Source organism: Caretta caretta, chromosome 2 (assembly GCF_965140235.1).
Source record: "Caretta caretta isolate rCarCar2 chromosome 2, rCarCar1.hap1, whole genome shotgun sequence".
NCBI classification, from domain to species: domain Eukaryota; kingdom Metazoa; phylum Chordata; order Testudines; family Cheloniidae; genus Caretta; species Caretta caretta.
Window position 1 is genome coordinate 81,510,212 of NC_134207.1, and position 26,078 is coordinate 81,536,289.

The 26,078-nt window shown below is 43.4% G+C and overlaps 1 protein-coding gene across 1 annotated transcript in view; it reads left to right on the top strand.

Moving 5' to 3' along the window:
* OSBPL1A (oxysterol binding protein like 1A) overlaps positions 1-26,078 on the top strand; it is a 141,876-nt gene that overhangs the window by 40,492 nt on the left and 75,306 nt on the right. The window contains 7 exon segments of the mRNA XM_075125270.1: positions 238-311; positions 415-478; positions 4,433-4,531; positions 6,100-6,108; positions 6,110-6,241; positions 13,480-13,561; positions 21,269-21,375. Coding sequence (XP_074981371.1) covers positions 238-311; positions 415-478; positions 4,433-4,531; positions 6,100-6,108; positions 6,110-6,241; positions 13,480-13,561; positions 21,269-21,375 — 567 coding nt within the window.

Here is a 26,078-nt window from a genome sequence, read left to right on the forward strand (position 1 = left end):
TTTGTGGATACAACCAAACTTGTACTTGGTTTTTATAAATGTTCTCCCACTTCTTGGGGAAGGAAATAGAATAGTTGAAAAAACAGATACTGATTTAATGTTCAGAGTTTTAATAGATATAGCTCTTGGATCACATTTGAAGTAAAATAAATAAAATGTAGACTGTTAACTGATAGCAATACTTGGTGGCTATCAGAAGTAGCCATGGGCTTTGAAATGACTAACATTCTCTTTTAGAGTTTAAGGTTTTTTGGTTGGAAACTTTACTGGGTAGTACTAGAACATGGAGTCCTTTCCTGGTATTGCAAACAGTAAGTGTCACACTAATTTCTTGATAATTAGAATCTTAATGACCCTTACCTTTCCAATATAAAATTTATTTATTTTTATTTATTTTTTTTAAATCTTCCAAAGGGCTGATGCAGTAAATAATGATCATCGCCAAGGATGCAAGCACCTAACACAAGCTGTCTGCACGGTAGGATGTGAAGCAGGGCTTCTAAAATACCAGTCATACACTGATATTGTGCACATAAGGACTATGAATTCTTTGGCTAAGTCACTACATATGGCTTCTGGCTCAGTTCCTTCAATATTTTCCAGATCACTGTGGCTTAGACAACTTCCCATATTTCATGCCTTATATGATGCCTCTCTGTAATATATAGTACAGAATTATAATTTTGTTTGTAATATGTGGCATGAAATAACACTTTTACAAAGAATATTACCCTTTTGGTAACTAAGGGTTAGGTCTATGCTTACAGCAGTGTGTAGATACAGGCACTACAGGTGTGTGTACATGCTGCGGTGCAAGGCAGGCTGTGTCCATACTTGTCATTGCATGGCGCTGCTGTATGCTGCAGCTAAAGGCTCTGGCAGGGGGAGGCAGTCAGACGCTACACAGCTTAAAAGTAGCAAGCTAGATAGAGGAGGCACTATTTGGGCATGTAGAAAGCCATGTGTAGGGTGTATACTCTGAGGGCTCAGGTAATAAGCAATAAGTATAAGGCGCTTGGAGGGGGACTATTCCAGTTGCTTTGAGCCTGTATCTCAAGTCTGCAATATCGGGTTAAAAAAACACCTCCCCTCTTTAGCTCTTAATTGAAATAATCTTAAACTATAACCTAGTTATACCTGCTGTCTAAAGAGAATATGAAAAACTGTTAGACTTCTGGCAAAAAATGTACTGTGAAGTGGAGCTACCTGTGATTATTTTTAATAAAGCAAAAGCCAACCATTTATGCTTATTTTTAAAAGGCAAAACTTCAGAAATATGGTCCTCAATATATGCCTCTAGCAAAACTTAATCTGTTTGCATTAATGACGTTACTACTTTCAGTGCTTGTATGTGTACATTACAGGAGGGGAATGTATGTATGTATCCTGTGCTGGAGAACTTTCCCTAGTGCTACACGTAGGGGTGAGAGTATAAAGGGCAGAGACCGCACTGCCCCTCTAGTTCCTTCTTACATCCATAACTGTGTCATTCACAAGGAACACCAATGCTCCAGTCTACCTAGTATTACTTGGAAAAAGGATTGATCTTTTTATTTTATTTTGATTTTGCCCTCCTTTTGGGGTCCTTCCAGTCTGGTGGGTCTTTGGTACCAGGGAACTTATGCGAAGGTCCCGGGGGTTCAAATCTTGCCAAGGCTGTGGGAAGCCTATACCTGATAGTGACCCCCCCACTCTCCCACTGCCTCAAGTGTTTGGGTGAAGGCAACATCAGAGATGTAGATCACCTATCTGTTAGTCTTCAAGACTTGGATGAAGTTGAGAGAGGAGTGCCTCCATTATATTCTTATGGAAGTTGTTCTTAGACCAGCGTTGGAGCCACTGTCATCTCAGGGAAGCTCTTCAAAGACTCCTTCCCAAAGTGTTTCCCAGGTCATGTCAGCTGAAAGAGGCTGCAGAAGATCCCAGTCTCCAGGACTGTCCTCTTCAAGGCCAGGGAATCAAAGTCCTGGCCTCAAAGCACAAGCATACATCCACTTTTGGCCCCTTGAAGCATAGGGTATGGGGCTCTTTCACAAAGGATCATTCAGGTACTGATGGTAGAGTGCACCCTTCGACTTGGTGCACCCCAGCACAGACTCACTCAGGCCTGAGACAACCACCCTGGTCCCCTATCAGGGACCATTGTGACAGGCTACTTCTTCAGTGGTGACAGAGCAGTCTTGTCTGATTTGCTGCAGGTCAGCAGCTTGGTGGTACAGATGCAGATGGAGGCTGCTGCTGCAGCTAGATTTATTATGCCTGTCAGTACTGCTGTCATCTCCTTCAATGTGAGCATCCTCACCTGGCACTGACACAGCCTTTTAGAGGCACCGGGTCGCTTTTCCTTGGCATCGCTTGTCTTAGACTCAGCACTGCCATGTTCCATAGGGACAACTCAAGATCCTCTGCGCAAAGTACTACTGGCTTGGAAGCTGTCCAAGCTGCTCCAGTACTGTGCTCCAGGCGTAGGTCCCAACTGAGGTCACAGAGAACCTCTGCCAGCACCATATTTCGCCAGATTCTCTGGGTGCTCCGAGACTTCTTCAGACTCTTGGGTTTCCCTATACCAAGAGCATAGAGACCACTGTTTCTCATTGCTGGGGCTCAGACGGGTCTGTCCAGGGATTGGGATGCTTGCCCCAGCTAAGCCTGGGGCCTGGTACCATACTAGCCCCTCACAATGACCCTATTGGTTGCCTTGGAGGATGCCTCCAATTTCCAGAACCAATTCCTCTCATATGAGTATTCCCTCCGGTGGGATACTTGTCCTACCACCTTTGAGGGCGTGTCTACGCTGCAGTTAGACATCCCTGTCTGGCTCCTGCCAACTGACTCTGATTCCCACCTCACAGGGTCCCAGAGCCCAGGCTGCAGCTTGAGTCTCAATGTCTACACTGTAATTAAACAATCCCTTTGCCAGAGCCCCATGAGCCCAAGTCAGCTGACAGGTCAGCCAAGGGTTTTTAATTGTAGTGTAGATGTACCCTGAGACTGGTGATGGTACTGAACAGCCTCCTGACACCTATGCATTTGACTTACCATTGCTAGCTCTGGTATAACCACTGGTACTGCAAGACCAACTCAGCCATCTTCCTTGCCTCCACTGTAAACCACTTCCTCTTCTCCAGTGAGGTCTTGGTACCAGATACGTCATCCCCCAGTACCAGATGACTTTAAAGGATACCAGTAGTTACTCAGGTCAATGGCAGCCTCTCTGGATATGCAGGTGTATTGCAGTGGCTTATACCTTTAAGAAGAGCAGCTCCTTCTTTTAGGCTCACAGTGCTGTCCACCAGAGAACATTCAACTTCAGTGATGTTTCTGGCACATGTCCCAGTTGTGGACGTTTGTGGAGCAGTGATGTGGTCTTTGATTCATACTTTCACCAGACATTATGCACAGTCTGCAGCTTCAAGGGATATAATGCAAATGCAGACAATGTGACCATACATCCCTGTTCCAATGAGAGTGAGCTCTGCCTCCTGCGGTAACAGCTTTGGAGTCACCTGCAGTGTAGTGGACATATGCAAGCACCCGAAGGAACAACAGTTATGTACCTTCTCATAACTATTGTTTTTCAGGATGGTTCCATACGTCCATTACACGACCACCCTTATTCCTTGACACATCAGAGTCTACCATTGGTTTCTGGTACAAAGCAACTGGAGGAGGGGGGTGGGGCATCTCTGCCCTTCATCCCTTACTCTCAGCACAGGGAGCTGAGCAGAGCTAACCCTGTTGGTAATGCTAGGAAAAGCTTTCCAGTACTGGTGCATGAAGTGTATGCATACCTCCAGTGTTATGGACATATGCAATGCATCTTGTACAACAGTTCCGAGAAGGTAAGTACCAGTTTCTTACTGCTTGTGTTTAAAACTATATTAAACTGTTTCTTCAAAGTGAGTTTCTAGTCTGAAAAATGACTCTCACTACTTTATGCAGGTCTGCTTCTTGTGGATGGTCATAGCAGCCTTTTTTACTATGCCCAAGTCCAGCTGGCTGCCTGTTTTTATGCATCCATAAGCTTGCTAAGTTCCAACTGGCTGCACCTTGCAAACCACTGAAAGCAGCAGATGCACAGGGGTTGCTGAGGACTTAAATATGAAGATATTGGGGATGTGCAGATTTAGCTGAGTGGTCTGCACAGCCTTTACTTGTGATGCATGAGATAAGGGCAAGGAACAGTTTTGCTGAGACAGAGTTCCCTTTGTATGGCAGGTGGCTAGTTTAAATCATCTTTGCTTGTAAACTGAGCACATTTGAACTGAAAACCAGAACAAACATAACCCATATTACCATTTGTAAGTACTTTAGAGTAGTACTGTGCTCTAATATTTTATAACTGCCAGTAAAACTTTTTTTAAAACCTTAGTTGCCTGTTTCTGGAGTCTGTAAACTCATGATCTTTCTTCTTCTTTTTTTTTAATCAAAGGTAAAATCTACAGACAGCTGCCTTTTCTATGTCAAATGCTTCGATGACAGTGTTCACAGTTTTAAAGTTCCTAAAAACTCTCCTCCTATGGCTAGAGAGGTAACTACCAATTTAATTAAGTCTCTAATCTTGTAACTTTTGTGTAGATGGAAGAGAGAATCTAATTTTGTTTGCATAGAGCTAACTCTGAATCCTTGAGCTGTGTATATTAATACTATACTTTTGGATTCACTAGTAGTATAGAGACCTGGCTCATGGACACACAGCATTCAGAATAGTTGTATGTTTGTTGCTATTCCACTGCTGAAATGGTTGGTTATAGGAAAATCTGTGTAGTCTGTAGTCTGAGAGGTTGTTTTTGTTTGTTTGAGCTCTTAAACTTCTGTTGCAATTTACTTAGTCCCTCATCCCAAACCAAGAAAGGTAGTTAGTGTATTCTTGCAAATAGGTTCAGAGATGTGTGGTTAGGGCCACGCATTCTAAACAAGTGATAATGTTCTATCCAAAACTGGGCGGTGTGAGAAATAAGAGCACTATCATGACTCAGGCTCCTAGGTGCTACAGTAATAAATGTATTGAACATACTATTTATCCTTCATCTATAAGGCATGATTCAAGGTTTCTAGAGATGAAGAAATCTGGGGAAAAACACTTTTTATCTGATGAAGTGAGCTGTAGCTCACGAAAGCTTATGATCAAATAAACTGGTTAGTCTCTAAGGTGCCACAAGTACTCCTTTTCTTTTTGCGAACACAGACTAACATGGCTGTTACTCTGAATTTTATCTTGCAGTAGTGCCTCAAAGCCCAACTTGGACTTAAGTCCTATTGTGCCAGGCATTGTGCAAGCAAAATGGCAAAGCAGTCCTTGCCCCAGAGAGCTTGTAATCTAAATAGACAGGACAAAGGATGAGAGAAGTATAATCTACATTTTGGAGATTGGGACCAGAGGCACAGACTCCTTGTATGACCTCCAGCAAGTCACTTGGAGTCTAGCAAAACAAGGAAGCTAACCCAGATCAAGAACCCTATCATAAGAACGGCCATACTGGGTCAGACCAAAGGTCCATCTAGCCCAGTATCCTGTCTTCTGGGAACAGCCAATGCCAGGTGCCCCAGAGTGAATGAACAGAACAAGCAATCACCAAGTGATATCTCTCCTGCCACCCACTCCCAGCCTCTGGCAAACAAAGGCTAGGGACACCATCCCTACCCATCTTGGCTAAAAGCCATTGATGGACCTATCCTCCATGAATTTATCTAGTTCTTTTTTTGAACCCTGTTATAGTCTTGGCCTTCGCAACATCCTTTGGCAGAGTTCCACAGACTGACCATGTTGTGTGAAGAAATACTTCCTTTTGTTTGTTTTTTAAACCTGCTGCCTATTAATTTCATTTGGTGACTCCTAGTTTTTGTGTTATGAGAGGGAATAAGTAACACCTGTCTAGCAACTTAACCATGCCATTCTCCTTTGTGTATTATACACTTATTTTTGAAAATGGAGTAACTGTCTAAAAGCTAGGTATTTTCAAGGAGTCTTTAAGACAAAAAATATATAACTGAGCTGGTGCTTCCTTCTGAAGCACCAGTTGTCTCACATGTGCCAGTGTTCAGCTGCTGCTGAAGTAGAGGTGTGCTCTTTAAAATGAGTGTGCTGAATTCTTGCAGTGGCTGCTTTTACTTTCAGAACTGGCTGGTGGCAATAGAAGACCACTCTGCATACAGCACTCACTACTGTACCCAAGAACAGCTGAGTGATGAGGAAGATGATGACACAGTATCTGTTGCAGAATTGCAAGAAACGCTGAAAGTATGTATGGGAATACATAGCTTTTACATCTGGCGAACTATAAATTGGTGCTTGCTAGTCTTTAACTACAGAATACTGGAGATGTATTAGAGCAGCTTTACCATTTCTAGTTTGGGTAATATGTCTCCCTCCATTTACTTGGCTGTTCTCAGGGGCCACAAACACTGCTGACATTTAGAATACAGTTTGTGATGTCTCATTCATGCTCAATACTCTGCATGTAATAGTGAATGTATACTACTACGGCCTGTATTTAGTAATTTAAGAACATGTACACAAAAATGAACTGTTACAAGTTAAACTGTTTTGAGCACTTTTGGCCAGAAGAGGGAGCTTGAAGTACTTGACATGTCCTCTAGTCTAAGACTTAAGTCTTCACTAAGGTATTTCAGATTTATAGGCTGTAACCCTCAGCAATGTACTGTTCTGATATAGTATGCTTAGAAATAGGTGTTAATGCATGGGGCCCTCATCTGAACTGACTTGATGCAACTTATGAGAGGGTCTTCAGTTTACTATGAAACTGAGTTCCTGTTGTGGTGCTGGCTCTACCATCAAACTTCTGGCTTCAAAAAACTTGTCTAGTGTATTAAAGGAAAATAGCAGGGTACAGAAAAGTTCAAGGTGACTAGACAGGAAACACTGAAGGCTACACTAATGAAAAGCAAACCTTTATTTCAGGATAACTTGAACAAGTATATCTGTAATTCTAATTTCTATTGCTGCAATCTACTGCAATCTTTTAAATACTGACTAGAGTTGACTGGAGGAGACTGTCTCAATTTGGAAATGGTGGCTCATGCCCTGTTTTTCACTGTGGGCTGTGCTCCCCAACCAAATTACGTGTCCTTTCACGTACCACAGAGTTTGCTTTTTGTTTGGTTGCTGTGGGGCATCATAGTCTGTCTGAGGAGCCTGGCCCAGAGAGGAAGATGGGGTGTATGACACCTAAACTATAGCTCCCAACAGCAGAGTGGATTTGATTTAAATCATGATTTAAGTCACTAGTCAGGAAGACTCAATTTAATCGTGGATTTCTACATAAAAGTGCATTCTTAAAACTACATTAATGTTGTTATAACCTTAATACATAGTCTTCAACTCAGATGTAGGTTTCATTTTTAGAAGGTACAACTTTATATTTTTAAAGTGATTTTTATTCTGAAAATTTTTTAGATTAGTTTTACAGCTATATCAGAAAATGAATGAGTGTTTGGTTATTTCATTTACCTAAGATAATTGAAGCAGATAGTTCACCTCCCAATGACTTCATAAATATCTCCAATTCAACAGGTTAATCATTATTATTTGTAGGACTTTCTTTCCATCCTGTATTAGGAGGAGAACATCACCAGACAGACATTTAAATTGTTTTATTTAACTAAAACACCGTTATGTATTCAACAGCAAACACATAATATTTTAACAAAACAAGCATATGAATTTTTGAATTTAGTTAAACATTCAAGTTTTTTAAAATCTTGGGTTTTTTTGTTACTATTTTCAACTAAAATAGGTAAATGAAATTTTTTTTTTTTTTTTTAAAAAAACCACACAAATTAGATCGACTGTCAGCCAGGTCAATATGAAAAACTTAAAATATTGGCTTCTGCAGTTAACTCAGTCGTCTTCACCTTCATTTTCCTGTTTGTTCATAATCTGGAAAAGAAAAACAAGCTTTCCTGCCTTTTTCAGGTCCCAAACGATTTCTCAGTTTGGAATGAATTAGTCCAAAGCAAGAAAATATTCTTTCTACACCAGCAGAAGAGGCTACTGCTGTTAAAATTGAGATTATCACTTGAACAGTCTCTGAATCCAAGTGCTTAAGTGACTTCCTCCAGTTCCCTGGTGTGATTTTCTTTAAAACATCACCAGCAAATGTATATTTCTTGAATGGTTCTTATTCCCAAACTGGATCTCTTTTATGGCCTGCTGCCATTATAAGTTTTCCCTTCTAGTGAGAGAATGGTATGGTAGATCTCAAATCAATGAAGGCTACACTCAGAGAGACTTCAAGACTTCTGGAATATGCTGCTCAAACAGTTTCACTTTTGTTTCTGCTGCCTGTCCCTGTCTCACATTTATCTCCAGACTTCTTCTCCTTGTTCAGATCTATTCTGCCCCCAACAATCTTCTATTCATTGAACTTTTTGAAACTTTGCACTTGTAGAGAGACGTAAGGAATTGACTGTGTGGTCACAAATTTGCAAAGAGACAATAGGGTTGAGGACAGAAATAACAGGTGTTATTTCTCACCTCTGTTATACCAATAAAATAAAACCCAACAGGATCTTTTAAAAGGGGATGAGACAAAATGCCGTGTGTGTTGTGAATACAAAAAGAGGCACAGTAAACAAGTAATCATAGGTTTCAGAGTAGCAGCCGTGTTAGTCTGTATTCGCAAAAAGAAAAGGAGTACTTGTGGCACCTTAGAGACTAACCAATTTATTTGAGCATAAGCTTTCATGAGCTATAGCTCACTTCATCGGATGCAACTTTGGTTCTCCCATCCTTGAGGCTGTTGGGTGGATTCCAGTCTGCCCTCCAGGGATCATCCAGTTATCTCCACTTAGCACATTCTTTGGCCATTCGATACTGAAGTGTTAACTCTTAGGGTGGCACTCCTAACCATTCATCTTCTGTTTACACACAACATCCATTCGCATGCATTCTCAAGTTTATTTGGACATGTATCTCTTCTGACTTTAACAACTCTTGGGATGTAAAGAAACTGCTTAACCCCCTTACTATATAACATACATAACAAGCAAGATAAAAGAACAGGAGTACTTGTAGCACCATAGAGACTAACAAATTTATTAGAGCATAAACTTTTGTGGGCTACAGCCCACTTCATTGGTTCCATTCTATGCATCCCATGAAGTGGGCTGTAGCCCACGAAAGCTTATGCTCTAATAAATTTGTTAGTCTCTAAGGTGCCACAAGTACTCCTGATCTTTTTGTAGATACAGACTAACACAGCTGCTACGCTGAAACAAGATAAAGAATGGGAGAAGGGTGGGGATCTGTGTGCTGTTCCGAGGAACAGTTGTTTTTGCAAAGTCTTATCTCTTCTGAGAACAGACTTTCTGTCCCAGGATGTGCTGAGCAGTTTGGCCTTGCAAACCTTTCACATAGAAAGGAAAAGCCTTCTAATTAACATTACTTTGGGATCTTTAAACTATATAAATTTAAAAATCATACAGAAATCCTCTGGTATAGTAACATTTATTTATTTAAAAATTTTTCTGTTATCTCTGGAGACACAAATCCACAGTTTGAGAACATCAAAACTAAATATCTCTGATGGTATCTTCTTGAGTGACTGAGTAGAGTCCCATTGGGTAGATGAAAGATTAACCTAAATAATCTATACAGAAGCCCCTGGAACCCCATAAAATTGGATCCCTAATCCATGAACTCTTGGAATGCATTTACAAAACTTTTCTTAAACATTATATGAATATATTGTTTCATACTATAGAATTAGAATTTATAATCCCTATTCCGTGATGAGATATCTTTGGACTATAATGCATCTTAATTAAAACTATCTTTAGATTGCTTTTTCCTCAAAAAGCATGTTATCAAAAAAATCTGATTTTATTTATTTATTTTTTAAATCCTTGATTTTTATCCACCCTGCCCAAGAGGCACTGTGGATGCATTTCCAAATCTTAGGTTTTTCATTTTTGATGAAAGTCTAAATTTTTTCTGTGGGGAAGCAGACCCCCTCCACCCTCCCCCCAAAAAAAACCACTGTAGTCAAAAACCCAGTTGTCAAAACAGTCTTTTAATGGAAAATTTTTAACTATCCTTAATATTGATACACTACTAATTCTGTAGAAAAACTACATGAAATGCACATGCTTTTTGGTAAAACAGAACTTTATTTGTGTTCTGGTAATGTCCACAAAGGAAGAAAATAGTCCCTCCTCTCAAGACCTTATAAAAGAATAATCTGAAAAGAAGCAACATGCAGAGGATGAAAAGGGGTGGAGAGGACAACTATATACATGCTGATATTTAATTTTATAAAGTTGTATGTAATCCTAGTTGAAATTCCTCATTCCTTGAAGACTTTTCAGCAAGGGCTCTGAAGAGTCTTTAAACAAGCCCCAGGGTTTTTTACTATGTAGTTTTCAGTCTTGGATTTGACATCTCCGAGTGGAAGGAAACCCCCTGAAACTAATCTCCTCACAGCTTGCTCCACTGCAAACCTCATTTTTCTAATGAGACAGGGTCACCATCGTTCCTTGTCTACCCACAGCACTTTATTTCAAACCTCCATGCTGTCGTGCTGCCACCAATTAGAATGCTAGAAAGTCTGCTGGAATTCTATCATTGTCTAAACCGTCTTTGAGCAGGGTAGCTAAAATGCCAGAGGCCATTCTACACTAGCGCACACCCTAGTAAAGCTGGTCTGGTGGCAGTGCAACAGTGTAGAAGCTTACATAGAAATTATTTTGCGGGCAAGGCCTAATAGATTACAAGTAATGTGAGTCAGTTTTTGTAACAAATGTGTAGGTAATGATGTACAAGGCTTCCTTGGTGCATTCTGGGAAAATCTGGGAATCTGATAACCCCGCAAAGGATGGGCTGCCTGGAGGATTCCCACATAAAACAGAACCCAGCAGCAGGTGGTGCAGTTTCTTGACCCACAGAGCTGGAAAGAAGATGACCAGCCCAAACTAGTCAATGACTGATGTCCTAGTCATGCGCAAAAAGAGTGAACAAGTTACATGAAGACAACACTCTGCCACCCTAGGCCTCTGTTAGCGATGACGCACAGTTAGTTGACGAGGTTACTAACCATTTTAACCTGTTTGAACACACCACCTTTAGAGCCACCATGCCAGTAAGTGAATACATCTCCTAGTAACTTGAGTGAATTGGTAACAAATTGCTTATGTGGACCCTCTCTGTTCAGGCTACAAACCAATTCTTTACCTTAAGCTGATCCTTCTTTAGTTTGAGCAAAAATGGGTTTTGGCTTTTTTTTGGGTGGGTATTTTTCTTTTCTTAAAGAAGAGTAGAAGTGCTGGGTTAGCATTCTAGAGTAGCCTTTCACTCCTAGACATGTAGGCCCAAACAGTGGTGGTCTTTTAAAGAGTATATTTGACTGCTCTACCCCTTCTCACCTCTGCTCTCCTTTCTCCCCCGACAACCTCTTGTCACAAAGGGTAATACATGTAACTGTTTCCACATGAAATGTTGTCTAGTACAATGTGATGCTTTTTAGTTTTGAAGTGACTTATTACAGCCTGAGTGTCATATATATTATGTAGTCCTATGACAAGTTCATGCCAAATAACTTGTAGAATGCAACAGCACTGTTCTCTTTACTGGAGAAACCGCATCGTATGTCACTTACATGATTAATGAATAATTCTACTCCAGTTAAACTAAACTTCATTAGTACTTACATTTATGCTGTGAAATCTGAGAGTTCTTAGCTGTATCACCTTGATGCACTTGTACTCCCAGAGACTGAAGCATCTCTGGCAGTAGAAAGCTTTGTGTAGACATAAATTTCATGAGTGGTCTTTACATTCCCCCTACAAAGAGTTTACAGAGGCGATTTCTTTTTTTAACATGTTAAATCAAATCTGAAGTGATGCCAAGTGTCCTAGTTACTCTGCAAATACAGCAATGCGTGTTGTAATCACTATTCAAAAGAAAAGTGTATTGGGGACTTCACTGGAATGGGCATGTTTTGTGCAAGTAGATGCCTCCAAACTACAGTGGAGCCTAAGGACCTGATCCTGAGAGGCAGTGCCTGCCCCTTCCTGCACATTTGTATATCCAAAAATGAAGTTGACCAGGTTACTTAACCAAACAGGTTAAAATGAACATACCACCTTTAGCACCACCATGCCAGTGCTCTGGGTTTAACTCTTCACTTGCCAGCGTTTGTCCATTCTAATCCGCTAAAGCGCTGAAGGAGGTTGCCTGTGATGAGGGTATGCTAAGGCACACATGCTAAGGCACGGCTCGGACTTTGATTTGAGCCCAAACCACCTTTCGGTCCCCACGCAAATCGGTCTGAGTCAGGTCAGCAAGCACTCAAGACCCATGTTGTAGGGTGTGGATCAGAGCCAGAGTACCACTACAATTCAGGTCCAAGCCCTGTCCCTTTGCAGTGTGGATACAGGTCAAGGTACAGACCCATGTCAAAGATCTACGTAGTGCAATATAGTCACGTTAGCACAGCTGTGAGAACTTGGTCTAGCAATTGTTGCAGAGTGGATGCTCAGTCACAGGCTTGGAAACAGTCTGTGTTCTACAGGCCTGGGCTTAGAATACAGGGTAGACATGCCCTAAGAGGCAAGACTAAATTGGGAGGAAAATAGCTTATGTAACTGTTGGTCTCTGAACAAAACTTGATTGCTTCTAAAAAGTTTATTGAAATTTATATACTGCAATTAAAGTGGCTTTGAATATAGCCATTCAAGTGTGCAGTGACGCCTCTTGAGAGAGAGAAAAATACATATGAAGCTTTTTTACACACTCCAGACTGGGGCGGGGAGGCATGGAAGGTCCAGTGCTTCCCCAGTAGCCACCTGGGTGGGGAGAGGAAGGGGTGGGGCCAGAACCTCTCCAACCATGCTGGGACACTGCCTGGTGCAGCCCAGTGGCTGCCTGGGAGAGCATCTGGCTGTGGGGGTGGCAGGCTGCCCCCTCCCCAGGCTCCGCTTCCAGGGACAGCAGCCAAGCGAGCCAGAGTGCCCCGCTTCTCCCTGGCGTGCTCAACACCCATCCCCAGAAGCTGAGCCTGGGCAGGGAGCAGGCTGCCGCCACTGGCCGCGGCCTCCCCAGCCAGGCTCTCCCTGCCTGGGCCTGGCTGCCAGGGAGAGCAGCTGAATGTGCTGGGGGGAGCCAGTGCAGTGGGAGGACAGAGCCCATTTCCCCCCCCCCATAAGTAATGTGGGGCGGGGGGGGGAGAGAATGGGGGCTCTGGGGTGGGGGCGGGGCAGAGATGGGCTGGGGGCGGGGCAGAGATACATGGGGAGGTTGTGTCCACCCATTTAGCTGGTGCCCCCCCAATATGGGGAGGCACCAGTCATCTATTGATTTACCTTAAGAAAAAAGTGGTTTTATATCAGAACTTTTTTTTTCAAATTGTTAGGTATCTCTAACTTGTATTTAAGAAAACTTTAGTACGTTTAATAGAATGTGAGAAGTTCTTTTCCATTTAGAAGTACCTGTTTTAAATAGCTTTTTATCTTTGTTTGCAGAAGGCACAAACATGTCAACAAAGGCTAGATAAAGAGATTTCCAACTTCCTCATAATGATTAAATCGTGCAACACCACTAAAGGTAACACTGTTAGCAATTGTAACTCTTTCTGCAGTTTCTTGACATGCTCTGTGTTGAATAAACCACTCGGTAAAAAATCAGGAAGTCCACCCTTTTGTCAAATAAAACTTCACCAAAACAGAAACATAAGATGCCTGTGAGTATAGGACCACTGCTTTTTAATTAGAAATTGAGACTGAATACTTCAGTTTTCAAGTAAGTAATAAGTTGACCATTATAATTGCTAAATAGCTAGTGGTTCTGCTAATGCTTTACATCCATTGAGGCAGTTAGTTTAAGCTTCCGGGAAGTTGTACTATGGTGTAACTTGTCATAAATAGTATTTTCAGGATAAGTGAGTGTATAGGTGAGTTCCTCCTGCTTTGGAATCACTTATTTAAATGGCTCTACAACACAAGAGCAGTAGCTTTTATTGTCCCCTTAAAGGTACCAAAAGCCCTCTTGCTACCCTCCTTACTGCCAAGAGATCAGCTGCTGCTTCTAGTTTCTCTCCTCACTCAATTTGTATGATGTATTTGCTCATTGTAGTAAAAAAGCTATGGTGCACTGACCTTGTGGAATGGGGATGAATTAAATGTAATAAAGAAACTAATGGGTCAGTGAGATGGCATATATTCCAGTGTCCTTGTATAAAAAGGGGACACAGCAGGTTGGGGAGAGCTCAAGTCTTTGTAAATCACATACTGTTTCCATTGGACACTTAACTGGAACTCTGCTGTTTGTATGCTATTGGCTATTATGTACAGGCGTCAAATTTAAGAGATCCTGACTTTCTCTTGTTTCGGGCTAGTGCCTTGTACATATATGCATAATATGAAATTGAAATCAATGGATTTTTAAGATTTAAAAGTGGTAATTTGAGAATTTAAATTATATTTATCTGAAAAGTGGGGGCTTTAAAAACAAACCTCTTTAATAAACAGATCTGGCCTTCGTGTATATTTGAGTCCTTACTACTTCTAACAGTGGTTAAAATGTACTAAGCTCAAATTAGAATGCTAGTTGTTAATCATAGAATTGTAGGACTGGAAGGGACCCCAGGAGGTCATCGAGTTGAGGGGGTTCTTAACCTTCTTTCCTTGCTAAGGCCCCCCTCAATAGGCTATTAAAAACGCCAGGGCCCAGAGGGGGCGGGAGGGGAGGGAACTTGGGGCTCCAGGCTGGGGGCACCCTTGGGCATAGGCATAGTTTTTATTTCTATTTGGGGGGAGTCAAGAGCTGGTGGGGCTTGAGCCAGCTTTACACAGTGGGGTCCAGGGAGGGAGTGCCACCTTCACCCCCTTGACTCACTCAGGAGGCCACCCAGCCTGTCTGGGCTCTGGTGGGATGCAACCAAAAAATATAACTTGAAGGGGGGACTCGGTTCAAAAAGTTTGAAAATTGCTTAGGATGCAGGAAAGGCTGGAGCACCCACAGGGAAAAAAAAAATACTGGGTACTCAGCACCCACTGGCATTACCAGCTGTTGGCAGCCAGGGATCAACTGTTTTGCAGGTGCCTTGGCTGATGAGCTGTTTCCTAGGGGCAGCCTGTGCGCAGCTGTGATCAGCTGTTGGGTGGGCAGGCTCAGATCAGCTGTTTCCCACCTCCGTGCTCCCACAGGGGCTGAGTGAGTCTCACAAAAAAAAAAGCCTTAAGGTTAGGCGTGGGCTATCAGCAGCAGTGCAGCCAGCCCCTGCTCACCTAGGGCCGTCCTACACCTCTTGGGCTGATAGCCATGTGTATGGTTGCTCTCTGCCAGCCAGGCTCCACTCTGGCCACAGCAGGCATCAGATGACCCAAGGGAGCCCAGCTAGGCTAGGGCTGGGTGCAGTGGTGGATTAGGGGGAGGAGAAGCCCCGGATCCCGGCAGGAGCTGCGCTGGGTGGGGGAAGAGAAGTCCCAGACCCCACTCTGTGTGGAACTGGCCTGAGCTCTTCTCTCTCCCATCCCCCCTGTGCAGAGCTGGCTCTCACTCTCCAGCTGTTGAGAAATTCAGCCCAAATCTACCCACCTTGGTGTCTCCATTTCCCCTATCATCACACAACCATGAATGGATATAGCCTAGGAGGCAGTGACAGCATTATCTGCATTTGGCAGGTGGGATCTAGGGCACACAGAGGTGAAGTGACTTTCCCAAGGCTAAGCAGGGAGTCTGTGGCAAAGCAGAGAATCGAACCCAGAACACCTGAGACCGAGGCCTGTGCCTTAACTACTAGGCAACCTTTCCACCCAAGGAGGGGGAACCTCCTCTTCCACGGTGGGTGGGTGGGAGCAGGCACTAGACAGAGCCACCAGGAGGTGGGGAGCAGAGAGAGATGGGAAAAGGGACATGGGTAGGAAGCAAGAAGGGGAGAAACATCAGGAAATGGAGCAAGGACTTAGAGAAGAAACAAGAGAAAGGGAGAGGAGAAAGGGGCAGGGAGAGGGGAAAGACTCTCCACTCCTTGTCCCTTCTGTCCACCTTCTTTCCACAGCCATCAGTGGCCCTCAGCTCCCAAACAGGCCCTAAGCAGGTGTGAACATAATGTCTTTAAACTGGGATGTTGGTGAAGACAGCTTGTAACTGAGTGTAATGATTTTAATATACTGTAATTCATGATGATGTAATGATATATTTCATTACTATTTTAATAATTACATTAAGATGCTAGTGATACACACATTCAATAACAGAATATGAAAAGTACATAAATATGCTGAAAATCTCCAGTTTTGGGGGGAGGCTGAGGCCTTCCCCCCCCCCCCCCCAGCACAAACACCTCACCTTCAAGGCAGGAGAGGGCAGAAGGGAGTGAGCTGTGGGCAGGAGATGCTATGGGGAGGGGGTAGAGCAGGGGCAGGAAGAGGAGGAATGGGGCAGAGTGAGGGTGGGGCCTTAGGGAAGGGGGCGGAGCTAGGAAGGGGCACCCACCTGCAAAACCAAAAGTCAGCACCTATGGGCAGGGGGTAACTAGGGGTTGTGTATGGGGGGGACTCCCAGTTTCTGGCTTGGGGGGTGGAGGTTTGCTGGCTTCAGCCCCACACGGCTCCTGGCTTCAGGGCAGGGAGCCCACCAGCTTTAGCCCTGTGCCGCTCCTGGCTTCGGGGGGGTTCACGGATCTCCAGTTGAGAACCACTGATCTAGTCCAGTTCCCTGCACTCATAGCAGGACTAAGTGTTATCTAGACCATCCCTGACAGGTGTTTGTCCAACCTGCTCTTAAAAATCTCCAATGATGGAGATTCCACAACCTCCATGGGCAATTTTATTCCAGTGCTAAACCACCCTGATGGTTAGAAAAAACTTCCTAATTTCCAACCTAAACTGCCCTTGCTGCAATTTAAGCCAAAACAAACCCAGGTTTTTTTCAATCTTCCCTCAGAAGTCATGTTTTCTAAATCTTTAATCATTTTTGTTGCTCTTCTCTGGACTTTCTCCAATTTGTCCACATCTTTTCTGAAATGTGGTGCCCAGAACTGGACACAATACTCCAGCTGAGGCCTAATCAGCACAGAGTAGAGTAGAAGAATTACTTCTCTTGTCTTGCTTACAAAATTCCTGCTAATGCAAAAAAGCAAACATCGTTCTGGGATGTAACAGTGTTACACTGTTGATTCATATTTAGTTTATAATCCATTATGACCCCCAGATCCCTTTCCACAGTACTCTTTCCTTGGCAGTCATTTCCGATTTTGTATGTGTGCGACTGATTTGTTCTTTCCTAAGTGGAGTACTTTGCATTTGTCCTTATTGAATTTCATCGTATTTTCTTCAGACCATTTCTCCGGTTTGACCAGATCGTTTTGATTTTAATGTTATCTTCCAAAGTACTTGCAACCCCTCCCAGCTTTGGTATTGTCCATAATCTTTAAGTGATTCATTGTGAACGCCTGATAGCATAGGCGCCGACTTCCCCTCTGCCTGGTGGGTGCTCAACCCCTGCCCCACCTCTGCACCACCCTCGCCCCACCCCCTTCCTAAGTCCCTGTCCCTGCCCCACCTCTTCTCTGCCCCCTCCCCAAACATGCCATGTCCCCGCACCTCCCCCTCCCTCCCAAAAGTCCTAAGTGCTGCCAAACAGCTGTTAAGTGGCCGGGGGGGGGGGGCAGGAAGTGCTGGGAGGGATGGGAAGTACCAGGGATGTGGCATGCTTGGGGGGTGGAGGGGGGGGTAAGGAGTGGAGGGGGAGCTTGATGACTGGTGGGTGTGGAGCACCTGCTAATTTTTCCCTATGGGTGCTCCAGCCCCGGAGCACCCATGGAGTCAGTGCCTATGACTGTTAGTTGCTCTCTGGGAATGGTTTTGCAGCGAGTTATGCACCCACCTTATAGTTGCTTCATCTAGGTTATTTTGTTTGTTTTGTTATGGCCATTCGAGACAGTATCAAAAGCCTTACTAAAGTCAAGATATACCACATTTGCTGCTTCCCCTCTATCCACAACACTTGTTAATGCCTGTTCAAGCCCATTGTCTTTAACAGGATAGCATGTGGCTAGCCAAGCCTTTGCCGGTAGTGGTCTACCAAACAAGAAACCCACCTTGATGCAGTCCAAGTTGTCTGCGGGGCTAACTTTTACGTAAAACACATCTTTGTCAAATGAGCATGCTGTCCATATTGAAGCAATCATAGAATTCTGTTTGTTTGCCAATACCACTTTTAGCTGGTTCTAGGAGTAGACATGCACAGTGATTCCAAGTCTTTGGAAACAGAATTATATTAAGGCTAGTGTCTATCTTTAAAATATGTATTTCAATAGAACTGGCTTTGCCACTACTAAACTCTGTTAAAAATAAACCATTAAGGTTAGTCAAACATTGTCAGTGGTATTTAACTTGGGTGGGGTTTAATGCAGTGGAAATCAAATAGAGGACAACTAACAATGTCCAAACTAGCCAGATGAAGTGTAAAAGTTAGTTTTATGAAGAATACTGTCTATCACTGGCTTTCCATCTGAATGTGTCAGATTTCTTTCAGAGTAACAGCCGTGTTAGTCTGTATTCGCAAAAAGAAAAGGAGTACTTGTGGCACCTTAGAGACTAACCAATTTATTTGAGCATAAGCTTTCACGAGAAGCTCACGAAAGCTTATGCTCAAATAAATTGGTTAAGCTTTCGTGAGCTTTTCGTGAAAGCTTATGCTCAAATAAATTGGTTAGTCTCTAAGGTGCCACAAGTACTCCTTTTCTTTTGGTCAGATTTCTGACCACTATACAAGGTGATAGTCAAATATTCAAAACAAATTAAAGGGCAAATAAAGTACAGTTCTTCTCCTTCATGCTGATGGGGCCAAAACTACAGCATTGTATGGTCCTTTTTACCTTGTTAGCATGAAATAGATGTGCTATGGCTCCATTACAAAAATGGTCTGTTCGCTTCCCTTTCATCCCTTTTTGAAGCTGTTTTACAACATACATGTGTGTGGGGTTTTTTTTGTTTTTTTTGCATCAGGAAGTCCTTGGAATTTTTTAGTATAATAAGACCAACATTTTGATGAAAAGCAACAACCTGAAATTTAACGTAGATAAAGCAGAAGTCTTCCTGGTTGGAAGAGAGCTAGTACCTCTGATCCTAAGGTGCTTAACTTGCCATCAGTCAAGGCAGTATGCTCTCAGATTGTCAAATACAAATCCAGACTTGTATGGATTTATTGCTAAGCCTGATAACCAATTGCAGTAATAGAAAATGCATCTTTCCATTTCCAATGTTACAGGAAACTGTGCCTGTTCCCCTCAGGAGGTGACCCCACCACAGTGATCAAGTACTTGTCACCTATCACTGTCTGTAACTTCATTTATCTAGGACTGAAATGGAGAGACAGCACATATTCAATCTAGGACACAATCTCAGTGGCTCACAACAGAAAGCATTGCACAAGTACATGTGGCTTGCACCTGTTCTCAGATCACATACTGTTGCCTTGAATTGGTGTTGTCTTGAACTGAAGGACTTCAGTGACTTGTGGTCTGACTGTGTCAGACAGCCATGCTCCCGTCTGGGCAGTATAGCTAGCCTTTCCCAAGGTGAAACTCTTGTGAACCGAAGATGGGACTTTTGCAAGATGGCCATCTATTGTGGAATTAACTACTGGAAAAGCCTAAAATGAGCCTAAGATTGGCCATAGTTGGACCATGTTCTAAATTTTTTTTTCCCCAAACACACAAAACAATATTGGAGGAAGAGCTTGGGTGAAGTAAGAAGAAAGCAACTGAATGTAGGAGAGGTGAAAAGTAGAATATTGCCTGTATCTTTCATTTTGGAAGGTGCCTATCCAACTTGATAGTCACAGTTAGAACTGTTAAGTGTACTCTGAGTTTTAATTAGAGGCTCCAAAGATAGAAGTTCTTGTATTACACAATATATATAGGTCTAATCAAGCCAAAAAGTTTCTTGCAATGTGTCAAAGTACAAACATTCATGTAATATCTAGGGTAGTTTCTAGCATGTTGGGTAAAATTGCTCTTGTGTGGCTTGTAAAAGACACTGGAGGATGTCTTATAACTGTGGCAGTACTGAATTGTCAGACTCTTGTATTTGCACCAGAACAGCACTTACTTTTTTAGTGAGACTGATTGTGGTGGTACTTGTGTCTTCTGTGTAGTCACTATCAAGACCCTCTGACATCTTCGAAATGCTGCAAACTCAGACACCTAGTTCAAACTTACCTCTACTTTCTTGTCTGCTTTCGTAGCAGTAGTGCAATGAATATAATGCTTCTAAATGGCTTGTGTAACAGATGCGGAAGCCAGGCTTGCCACAAACCACTATATAGCCTTGAGCATGCTCTCCTATCAACTTAGTACATAAAGGGTATATCACTTTTTGCTACCAGATGCGTGTATGGGTGTTTTAATTTGCTATTGCCCAAATGTACAACATAGTTGCTGCTGGTGGTGGTCTTTAAATGAACCCTATTATTTTTAAGATGAAATAAACCTTTTTCTTCTAATTTAGAATTAGTAATTCCATTTTTAATATGCATGAATAAGGGGATTACAGCAAGGACAAAGGGAAACTTGAGTCTTGAGTTTTATCCTGCATAACAGGCTGACAATTATAGTTACAAAAGGACCTGAGTGCTAATGATTCCACCCTCTGTTACATATCCATTTGGGATGGTTATATTCAGGGTGTGAAGAGGGGATATTTTTGTGCTGTTTGTACCATTTACCCCATCAGGTATTGTCTTGGCCTTCATTTGAAGATTTTCCTCTTCTCCTTGATATTTACCACCAATCTCTCTTCTGATTCCTGTTTTTGGTAACTTGGTTGTCCAACTTGAGTGTGGCCTCTTGGGTTTTCTTCAGCTTCCTGGTCTGACATGATGGCAGTAACTGCACACCATCCTTGGACTACAGATCATGCAATACTTTTACAGGAGAGGTCTTTACACCTTACTCCTGGAGAAGGGGTAAAAAGGAGGGACGCAGGTTAGGGCTGGGTAATCTTATGAAGCCCAGAGTTCTCCCATCTCGTGTTCCGAGCCAAGCTGTGCAGTGGAACTGTATCCAACTCATGAATAAATTACCTTTTGAAACCTTTCCCAAGTTCAGGACAAGGGGAAGAAACTTTCCCCTAATATTAACTTGTACACTGTATTGTAGACAGAGCATTTTCTACTGTTCTGGCACTGATGTAGCACATAAAATACACAGGATTTTTAATTGACCGTTTGGGAGCAAACAGTTGTGCAAAATCGGTAGTTAAGATGTCTCCTAAAACAGCTCACTTTGGTACTTTTGACTTTCAGGAATGCCTCCTTCATTTCTTCAGAAAATTGAAGTGGTCTCTGAAGTATCAAAAGAAACTTGTGAGGCTCTGAGTAACTGCCTTAAGCTCTTCACAAAGCAGGAAGGGGTATGTATTGCTGTACTTCACATCCTTATTGCATAAACTATTTTAAGAGCATCACTGAAGCCAGAACTAATGAGAGGCAGAGGAAAGGGGGACAATTGTACTTGGGCCCCCAAAATGTGTTCAACATCGGTATAAACGAGCAGGGCAGAGACTCCATCAAACATGATGTGCCAAGGCCCCAAATTTCTCTTCAGGCCTGCAGCTGCCTTGCTTACTTAATGTGCTGAACCAAATACACCTCTAAGGCTTCTGCCTTTACCAGACTGGTTGTCTTGCATTTTGTTAGCCACCAAGTGGAATCTGATACATCAAAGAAATTAGCATTTTCCTCTGCAGCTAGGCATCAATACAAAAGAGAATCTTGGGTTTGTTTGCATATTGTACAGATTAATTGGTAGTCTTTTCAACTGTTCTGCCTTCTTCCACATGTATTTGGAAAGGTCTCTCTTGATTTAGTTGTTTTCATGGACAGTTTTTAAAAAGCTGTGTCCCTTTTATTGTACTTACTGTCACTAATGTGCAGGGCCCTATGCAGATTCTTCCCTCTATCTGGAATTGGTTAAGTCCGAGATATTAACAGCATTTTTATTATTCCAGGGAATTCCTAGTGTGTATTTCTAGTTTCAATACCACCCCCTACTCATTGGGCTTGTTGTCGTCATAATAGCACCCTGTTTGTTTATACTATTGTGTGTGGCAAGATGGCCGATGTTAGTCTGGTGGGTCCTGCTTTTTTCTTGGCAGAGAGCTAAGATGTCACCCTTTGCCCCTGCTCTTGAGTGCTGAGGGCTCTGCTACTAGCCTGGGAAGGTGGTAGAGGAGGGAAGTGGGGGAGGGGTCTGGGTTTGTTCCTCGCTCTGACTTCAAGACCCTCTCAACCCCTGCGGGTTTCTTACCCTCATCCCCCTTAGGTGGGGTTACCCTCAGTCCTTAGATGGTGGGGTCAAGGGAGTCTCCCTGTCCTGCTGGGGCAGGGTCTCCCTTACTTCAGGACTTCCAAATCTCTCAACACACCTCCAAGCTCCAGTCCTCTCTCCTTCCTCCTCCCCCTGTCTGCCTGAAGCAGGGGGTTTTATTAGGTTCCTAACAGGGCCTTGATTGACTGTAGGTGCTCCAATTAACCTGCAGCCACCTTCCCTAGTCTACAGGGAACCACGCCTTAATTACTGCTTCTGTCCTGCTGCAGCTGTCTATGAATCTATGAATTAGCCTTGAGCTTATATCTTCCCCTCTAGCACTCTCCCACTGCTCCCTGGCCCTCCTGTATCACAAGTGTAATTCCAGTACTTCAGCGCACACGTACTGCGTGTTTGTTTTTTAATGTTGATCTCTGGGGGGTGCTTTATAACCAAGTTACCATACATAGACTTGTTCTCCTGACCTGTTATAACACTCTCTCCAGTTCAGCTTTGTTTTTCATCAGTCATTTGTATCTTAAAATAGGGAAGATTGTGTTGGTGTTGTGAGTCACTTCCAGTTCCTTAGCAATGGGCCACACATTGGATCCATTGTCAAGGCTTGGATAGGAATGAAAAGTCTTAATGCAAACCTATTACTTCTTTACTCACAAGCCAGCTATGCTTGCATGAGTGAAAATACAACATAATGGAGTGAGTGGTGAAAGATCTGTTTATCTTGTAATAGATCTAGTTTAATTTTCCTTTAATACCTACTTGTCAAAACTCCATTTGTGAATGAGGGAGATAGTTCTGATTCTGTGATTATATTTGGTAGGTATGTGGCTTTATGTGAAGCTAAATTCATTCCTCTATTTTTATTTTAATGAGCAAAGTAATGTTATAAATACCATATGAAGCTAAGAAAAGGGTACCAGACTTTAAATTGTTCATATTTTTAACCTTTATAGTATGATACAAATAAGGTCTTGATAGCATAATTGTTTCCATGAAAGAGGTGGCAAAGTTTTTTTTTACAATAATTGTCATTATTGCACTATAACTACTTCATGTTGGTAATGTATTTTTCCCCCTTTGTGTTTGTTATGATTACCAAACTATTCAAAGAATCTTCAAATGCCCAGGCAATAAAAATTCTAATTCCTTTTCATAGCATTGCTCTAACCATCTCACATCTTAATATAGAAAGCTCTTGCAATATTGAAAAGGAGATAGGGAAGCTTGGTGCCTTACAGAGCACTTTCAGTTGACTGCTTCTGTCTCTGATGAGCTCAATTTAAACTAATATTGCTACTCAAAACCAGAACTTAACTTTCTATTGGAAATTCCATTCAAGAAAAGTAACATTATTGCTACATGAATAGTCTTCCTGTTCCTGTGGATCTCTCCAGTACAAATGCCATATACTTGGGCTCTGCCCTGGAAAAAGGATTTGGCCCTAGCCACATATTTCTAGCTTCTGCCAGCATGTGTTGAATACTCACACTACTTTCGTGTAAACAATGGAGTTCTTCTCATGTAAGGTTTATATTTGAGTTGGTATCATTCATGGAACACATCTATCTAGATAAAGACCGTAAGCAGAAGAGATTCCAAGAAAGATATCATGAAATCAAGACACTTATTTTCAAAAATTCCTCTCCTGACACACACCTCTCTCCTAACAGGACAGTCAAAGCAGAGTTAACTTGGACTGTCAAATTCCTTTCATGAAGGATCATTTTCAAAGGGTTTTGCAATCTCTTTCAGATGTGTTGTGGGCTTCTTTGACACTCATGTCTAGGGCAATCTCTGGACCTCTTTTCATAATCACTACCTGTTTTCATAGCCTCTCTAGATCCCGGTTCCTTACCCTTTTTTATGGCTCTTTGATCAGACTTCTTCCTTACCTAATGTCCAGTGTCACACTCATTTTACAGTGTCTACTGCACTAATTTTGTTGAACTTTGCAGCCAGTAATCTATTTAATGCCACCTTTCTCTACAAATTTGCAGTTGTGAAGGAAATGCCTTATCTCATGCTCAATAGTTTATCTAGTTTTTATCAAAAATTGATCTTTTTCTAGTGTATCATAATTTAACCTTTTCGGGTACTAAAAAGTGCAGCTTACAAACTTGTTAGAATGTAAAGTTAACTTTTTTAGAATGCTGCTGTGTATCAGTCATATTGGGTCCAGTGGTTGACCTTTGGAAAAAATGTTAACTAGCAAGAAGGAATGTCCTCTTCTCCATAGCCCACCCCTTCCTGTGTGAAGTCCTAGCATAATTATACAGTACATACACCAATGGTACTCCTGTGTCTGAGAGTCTTTACTAATGCATTATAAATTATATGCCTTCCACCTTTGCATTTTTAAACTAGTGTGGGAGTTCAGCTTCCACCTCCTGGTTGCATTGTGAGCAAACTTCAGCCTGCCTGCTCGCTCTCTCTTCTCTCCCCCCCCCCCCCAAAAAAATAAAAAAACCACATCAGACTGGGCAAGGTGATTTATGAAGGGTAAAGCTGATTTGGTGGGAAGCCTTAAAAACCTTTTTACAAACGTTGCACGTTCTGGATGAGTTGGTAAAGGTCGCTCAGTGCCTGGCTGCAGCTTGTCAGAAAGCGAAGGCGGCATTTAGGAATCAGCCAAGGGCCCGTGCGGTGGGGATAAGGTTATGAGTGTGGAACTGATGCGCGAAGTGTGGCGGCGGCGGGACCTTAAAAGAGGGACTGGGGTGGCGCTGTAAATGCAGGAACATGACTAGACTAACCCGTTAAGCACACCCCACTTTGCCCTAGAGTGCTTTAGGGAGAAGGGCTGCGGCTCCCGGCCGGGCTGGCTCTGAACCCCCAGCGCTCGCTCGGACCCTGTGGGAACTGGCGCTAAGCCTGGCCGAGCCCGCGCCGTTAGCTTCTGCCGCGCGTTGGGGAATCGCCTTCCCCGACCCGGCGGGCCGGCCGCGGTCTCTGTCTCTGTCTCTCGCCCGCAGCTCGAATGGGCCGCGGGAGGCGACGGCAGCCGCCCGGGCAGCCCTGGCCCTTCCCACTCGCCCCGCGGGCTGGCGGCTGCCGCGCAGGGCCGGGGGCGTTTCGGAGTGGTGCAATGCCCCCGCGCTCCGGAGCCGGGCGGGGAACCGCTCGGCTCTCGCGACACGCCCCGCGGAGGGGCTGGGGCTGCCGCTGGTCCCGGGCTGGGATTTGGAGCCGGGAGCGGCCGGCTGGGAGCCGGCGGCAGCAGCGCGGCGCACGGGTGTCCGCTATGCGCCCGCCAGCGGCAGAGAGCTCCGCCCGGGCAGCGCCCCGCTGGGTCTTGTGAGAGCCGCGCCAGGGCACTGCGGGACCCGGCAGCCAGGGCACGAGGTACCCGAGGCGCTCGCGTCCCCTGTAATCTGGGGGGAGCAGCTGCAGCAGCCTGCGAGCCGGCCGGGACGTGGAGGTGATGGGAGGGACTGCTCTTATCCCTGCACGCTAGGAGACTGGCCCTCCGCGTATGGCCAGGACACGGGGCAAGGTGAACAGGCTGGACCCTCCCGCTTTAGAGGTGCTTAGCCGCTAACCGTCTCCTTATTCATGGTGTCTTTTGTGCAACTACAAACCTGTCCACTTACTTGCCTTGGCGTCCACCTTCTGAAAGTTAATAGGTTTTATTGCTCTCCTTGTTGGCGCTGGGATGAAACTCTAAACATAGAGCATCTAAAAGTATTCACTAAACCATTAAAAAGACTAAAGAGTGATTTAAGAAGCTATTAGACTGTCTTCAGTCTGAATTTTTACTGAAGCCTCTAGTTTGTCATTGAAGCTCCATCA